Source organism: Buceros rhinoceros, unplaced genomic scaffold (genome assembly GCF_000710305.1).
Source record: "Buceros rhinoceros silvestris isolate BGI_N320 unplaced genomic scaffold, ASM71030v1 scaffold19010, whole genome shotgun sequence".
Classification (NCBI taxonomy): domain Eukaryota; kingdom Metazoa; phylum Chordata; class Aves; order Bucerotiformes; family Bucerotidae; genus Buceros; species Buceros rhinoceros.
In genome coordinates this window covers 14,118-20,699 of record NW_010390381.1, presented here as the reverse complement: position 1 = coordinate 20,699, position 6,582 = coordinate 14,118, and the positions used below count along the sequence as shown (strand labels likewise).

General features: G+C 42.6%; 1 protein-coding gene across 1 annotated transcript in view; it reads left to right on the top strand.

The window, feature by feature from the left end:
- LOC104494773 (receptor-type tyrosine-protein phosphatase gamma) overlaps positions 1 to 4,659 on the top strand; it is a 30,136-nt gene extending 25,477 nt beyond the window's left edge. Inside the window, exons 15-16 of the mRNA XM_010137657.1 lie at positions 2,550 to 2,685; positions 3,404 to 4,659. Coding sequence (XP_010135959.1) covers positions 2,550 to 2,685; positions 3,404 to 3,550 — 283 coding nt within the window. The 3' untranslated portion in view covers positions 3,551 to 4,659. The remainder of the gene's footprint in view (positions 1 to 2,549; positions 2,686 to 3,403) is intronic.
- The last annotated feature ends 1,923 nt before the right edge of the window (positions 4,660 to 6,582 follow it).

Genomic DNA, 6,582 nt, shown 5'->3' with positions numbered 1-6,582 from the left:
CACTCCAAGGGGCCCGGGTGGTGCCGGGTGGGAGGGTGGGAGGGAAGGAGCCGGCTAACACAGGGCCAGCACGCCCCAGCGCTTGTCTCTTTTGTAGCGGAGTGGTGAGCATTGTCCTGACAGCTGTGCTTGAATGGCCAGTAACAAAGGGGGCTACATATTGCATTGCGTGTTACTTCTTTGCACACATTACGGAGCCTGGGTCTAACAGGATCTCTTCGGAGGGACTGTTCCTGGCAGGAAGAGCACTTTCCAGAGACATTCTGCTGTTAAAATCCCAAGGAAGCCCAATTTCTGACACTGCTCGAGTTGCCCCTAGAGCAAACACCGAGCCAGCGTAAATGACTGCTATACCTGCAACCCCCCTGTGCTCCAGTCCGTGAGACCTTGTGTCATTGCTACAAAGCAGAATTACAGGGAGGTCTGGGAAATCTTCACCTTCTGTGCAAAACGTCATCACCACACTCTGGACTTCAGTGGGCAGATCAGCCTGTGCGCTGATGTGTGATCGTGTGCTGGTGTCTGCTTTTGCTGAAAGAGCTTTCGCTTCACATCAGTGTGTCGCTGCTGCAACAGGTTTTTCCCAGTTGACTCCTGTAAATGGTGCCTTGGGCTGCAGGAAGTAGTTTTTCTCCCACTGTCTCCTGCCTTGCTAATGCATGGTGTAAGCTCAGTTGCCTTTTGCCAGCTCTGATTAATTCCAGGCTGGTTTTAATATTCATGCTTTGGGTAGACTGAAGTGAGGTTTTGCTACTCTTGCAGTATTTAAGATTATGTTTTAAAAAATTAGAACCATTATTGATTTGGGTATTTCAAGCTAGACCAAAAAAAAAAAAAATATATATGTAATCAAAATCGCCTTCCTAACAGTGCTGAGTCATTCTTTCTGCAAATTGCTTTTTTGGTTTATTTGTCATATTCAATGATTTTATTTTTATGCCTAATACATAATGTGGATTCTGCTTTTCACTGGCGCCTAAGCAAATGTAGCTGAAAATGAAAATTTCCCTTCACTACATGCAACAACTATATCACATAATCCGCTAATAATTACAGCTGCAGATTAATTCCTAATATATGAATTTGCAGACTCTAAATGCATTTTAGGAAGTACGTGATGGGATGAACTCGATAACAACATTTCAAAGAAGTTCAGAAATTCCAACTTGAGACAGTGGTCAAGATTTTTAAATATAACTGCCCATATGTAGTTAACTAGGTAAAGATTTGCTGCTTAATTTTCCAGGAGAAAAGCCTTGGGTTGTTGGGAGCTGGAGGTTATCAGCTCAGGTAAAAGTGAGGCCATGAGACACTCAGAAGCATTTAGTTGTGTCCCGTTGGGCACTCATGGTGGCCGCTTAGTCCACTTTTGTTGTAGGCGATGTCAGAGCCATATCCGTGGTGCTGCAGAAGCCCCACATCTTCTTCTGTAGACTTTCCATCAAATATAGCAGATCTATTATGACCTGATTTCTCTCTCCCGTTTCTAGGCAAATGGAGTTTGCAAAAATCATATGAAGTTAAGTCAGCATAAGCCTTGATTTCCCCAGGAATGCTCTAAAAAATCCTGGTGGTAATCTTATGGTACCAGATGGCACTGCAGCACTTGCCCTTTATTTCAGTTTTCTTGTACAGCTCTCCACAAAGTTTACAGAGGAAGTCAGCACCAACATCCCCTTTTACAGGTGGGGACATGTAGACACAGACCTTCCCAAAGTCACAGAGCAGACCCGTCACACAGCCAGGACAGAGTTTCAGCCTCCTGAGCACTGGGAGAGCAGAGGAGATTTGAGGCTCCTCAGAAGCAGTTCGAGCCCCTGTTGCTTAGCATCCATGCCCCGCAGCTGCACTCGTGGTTCAGGCATAGCCACAGATTTAGCAGCAGTAAGATTTCTACCTGACCAGTATCTCAAGGACACATCAAGTCATGCTCCTGACGAATAACCGTTGCCCGTTGCTCAGGTTCTTACTAAATGACAGCACAGCTCAACTCTTCAGAATCCATAATGTCTCTTGGGTGCCCAGCTCAGGGATGCTGCCTTTTGCCGATGAATCAGACCTAAGGAAGACTTTGAGATGTGCCCCATATACCTGTGAGCACCTCATATCCGTGTTAGTTTTCTGTAATTGTCAGATGTGGAGGAAGAGGCAAAGTCTCATTTCTTTCTAATCATTTATGTTTTGCTTGAGCTCCCACTAATGAATTTAAAATACGCTCAGCTGTAATGCAGATGCTTTCGGTACATGCGGCATGTGAGAACTGATTTCAGTGTTACACTCTCCAGGCTGGGCATTTTTAAATGGCTCATGTCCTTCTGCTGATACAGTGCTTTGTATTGAATTCTGCAGGTATCCTTAGATGACTGGTGTACCATCAAATTTCTTCTGTAAATTAAAATGACTAAAAATTAGCCAGCATAAAACAAGCATTTAATAGATACAAAGATGAACTACAGTAATCAAATAAGACTGTATCAACATTTTCATGGCTCTGTGTCAGTGCCCAGGTATGTTTCTGAGTTACTTATCATTTTGGTGTGGTTTTTCAGGTATGGAGCTGTGTCAGCGGGAACGCTATGTGCCCTTACCACTCTGTCCCAGCAGCTGGAGAATGAAAATGCTGTCGATGTTTTCCAGGTGGCAAAGATGATAAATCTTATGCGGCCTGGAGTATTTACAGACATTGTAAGTCTTTAAATGTAATGTAAATTGATAGTTTACAAGGTTTTCATTTGAGACCAAAAGTGTGAACTAAAACGCACACTGTGGATGTTATCGGGCCCTGCTGCAACTGCTACCAAGCAGAATTTGCATGTGAGCTTTTTTATATAGTTGTCATTTTTTTCTGAACCTCAGACCCACTCCAAAAGTCTCTGATTTGCAGTTGAGCCTGTTCCTCGTACAGTTAGGGGGGCACCGTGCAGGCAGCCCTAGCATGGCCATGTCATTGTCCCCTTGCCAGCCCTGTGAGTTCAGCTCTGCTATTTAAACCTGGCACGCTGTGATCCGAAGGGGTGCGGCAGGGCAGGCAGAGCTGCAGGGAGGGGAAGCTTCAGCAGAGGAGCTCTTCACTCGCTGTGCAGCGAGAGCAGCACCCGTACTTCAGCGCGCATGGCTCTGCCGGCACGAGGGAACAACCCGGGGCTGAGCTGAGGGCTCGGGTATTGTCCCGCCCCGCTGTAGTGTTTAATAATGTATCAGGAATAACGTAACCTATCCAAAACTGGAATTTGGGGTTGATGAGGTTAAACTGGACTAACAGAGGTAATTGCTCTCTCAGTCTTCTTCTTTGCTGTATGTATGCTTCTAGTAACGAATATTCCTTCCCTGGAAATGCCAAATTTAAGTGCCACTCATTTAGGTACACTGAAAGGATTGAAATAACTTGTCCTTTCTCTTCCAGGAACAGTTCCAGTTCCTTTATAAGGCAATGCTAAGCTTGGTCAGCACTAAGGAAAATGGAAATGGTCCCATGACGCTGGACAAAAATGGTGCTGTGATGGCCAGTGACGAATCTGATCCCGCAGAAAGCATGGAGTCTCTTGTCTAATTGGAAACCTGAAAAGGCACTTAATTTGTAGAACTTCTGAAGACTGAGTGAACTTTTTTGAGGCCTTTTTTGCCAGACTCTAGGTTATACAATAACCCAATTACTTTTTTACACTGATAAAAGTTTTGATATTTATTTTTTGCCATTTTATGTCTTAATGGTATCCTACTGAGCATTTGCACCTCTGTTTATTTCACACAGTGAAACGCAATTTTATCTAGTTTGCACTATATGATCAGTGTTACTGCCTATAATATCCTAATACAAGACAAGCCCTGATGTGACATTCCATGACAACAAACATACGCTTTTTTCTGTTTTGTCTAAATGCAGTGAAGTTTTGGTAACTACAGTGACCCTCAAATCTGAATGCTAGGCCAGAAGGATTCTTTCTACAACAGATACTGTACCCCTTCATACCATATTTATTATTTCAATGATCATGTCACAGTTTTGGTAACGGTATTCTGCATTCCAGTGGAGTGGATGAGCAGTGTTCATCCTTTCTTGACAGAACGTGGCAGGTGATTATTAGCTGCGGTGAAGGTGTAATAGCCTTGTGGAGCTGAAACAATTATTTCTGTATTGTTTCAAATTGCTGTTTTGTAGTCTTACAGGCCTAAGACTTGCTTCACAGGGAATATATACATTACCTACAATATAATGATGAATTAGATGCAATTCATATGTGGGACGCAGTGATAGGTTTTGAATTTACAATTTTGAAGTTTCCCCATGTATTCAGAAAGCTGTCGATTTTAGTTTTTAACCAGCCCCATGATGGGAAAGTATTTTGCTTTTATTCTCATTAGAGCCAATACAGTGAGAAATCTACTACAACCCAAAATCAGACCTGTTTTCAGATATACTGAAGGTAGCAATATTTTACATTACTAAGCTCTTCAATATTTTAAACACATTAATTTCCTTACTATTTCTTGAATATGACCTCACACCTAATGGTATGTTACATGATGACAGGCGTTTCTTAATTTCATAACTGTTAGATGCCATTTTTACAGGTGTGTAATTTTCATACTTTAGTGCTAAAACATAAAGTACTGATCCATATTTACTGGTGAAGCAAACTAATAAAAAAACTACCTATAAAGTTACATTCTCCCTCTTTTTTTTTTGCCAGACTAATTCTTTAGCACAAACCCAGCTTATTGCGTTTTCCCTCCCAGACCAAGAAAATGGTTTCCTCCAGATTATATAAATAATTGAATTAGTGTTTGGAGCATTTAAGTATACATCCTCACTGGCTCCCTTGTCCTTTGTATTTGGTCGCAATTCAGCAAGGTCCATCCCTATTTAGCAAAAGAAGTAAGCACATATTTAATTTTGAAAATTAAAGCTAATCATGTCCTTCCTAGCTCGGCTGAGTAGGGAGGGGTTATTGAATCTGCCTTGAAAAGGAAATTCGTCATTTCAACCATCCTGGCATTTTGGCATACACTTAAAGGCACTATCCCCTAGTTTCTTTACTCCTAAATTTCAAGTGCACAAAACAAGCATTGTAATTTTTCAGGACTTGTCAAAATATTACAGCGTACTTTTTTCATTTAAAGGTAAACCTATTTATTAATTTCTGCCTGTCCAATCTCGCTGAAGTACAGACCTTCGGCAAAGCAAAACCCACTTCTTTTGTGGAGGGGAGGGCAGGGAGGAAGCTTAGCTAAGAAGAAGGTTCTGCACATTTTCACGTGCCGCTGAAAGCAAACTCTTCTCTTGACAGTAGGTATTTTGGGGTGGAACCTCGTGAGGTAACGAGCTGATACAGCCTTGCTGAGAGCAGAGGAGCTATGCAAACTGGTGTGTGTGCTAACATCTGGCCTTTTATTTTTAAAAAGGGAAAGATTTCCAGGTATGGATATACTTTACTCATTACAACACCAAAATATTTAAGCATCCATCAGCAACCTTCTACAGAGTCACCTTTCATTTCTCAGTTTGAATCCCTCCATACAAGTGATCCAAATAACTGCTAATGCTGAGCAGTATCATATATCCGTGGTTTCAGTATGGAAATCCCATGTCCAGCACCAGCTAGTCCGAGTAAAAACATGCATAGAGTGTTCCAAAAGAATACTTTGTAGTTTGCATCCCTTTTGCACTGGGGCAACCCAGCACTGAGTTCAGTGACTGAAGTCAGTCACTGTCTGGTAGGAGTTAAGACTGGCTCTCCACTTGCTACATCCCAGCAAAACAAGAATTGTTTAAGTAAATTTTCAAGTGCGGCTCCCTGCAAGGGCTGGAAGGTTTTGCTGAGCTGTCTGCTGGCCAGTGCGCATCAGCATTAGAGCTGGGGAGCTCCCACTTGCACCCCCAGTAGTGACCCTGCCCCAGACAATTCTGGCTGGTAGCACAAAGGGACTCTGATGAGTTGGATCTGTTCAATCTGAAGTAGTTAAGTTCCTGGGGAGGTGTAGGAGAAGTTAAGAATTCAAACCCTGACAAGAGCTAAGTGACACAAAGATTACTGCAGGCATCAAGAGGGTTGAATTTGCTCAGTACTTTCAGTTGATTACTTTTCATTTCACTGGCATGATGGAAGATAACTGTGGTTCGTGACACACTGCCTGAATACCCTTGGTTTAATCCCTTACCTTCTCACAAGTTTTTTTAAAAATCAAGGCAAGAAGGCTGTGGGGGTTGAACTTGGGTAGGTGCTTTGGAAATCCATGCATTTGCATCGGTGTTTTCCTACACCTGAAATACTTGATTGGGGTTTAATCCATGGGGAAATTATTTACACTGATGAGTTCTCCATGATTTTTTTCTTAAGGGGGCTCAAGCTGTGTGTTAAGCACCGTGCAGACAGTCAGAGAGCCAATAGATGGTAGTGATGTGTTAGACTTGAAGTGGATGAAGCCAGGAATTGCTTGTGAAGGTCAGGATTAAGAGCATAGAAGAGCTAAATCTACTGTCCTGTAAGCAGATGCAGTTCTGCTCTCTCACATGGGTTTGCATCCTTTCCCTGGAAGGAGCAAGCGTGTGTTCTGAGTTGCACACTGGCAGAGCTCCACCGA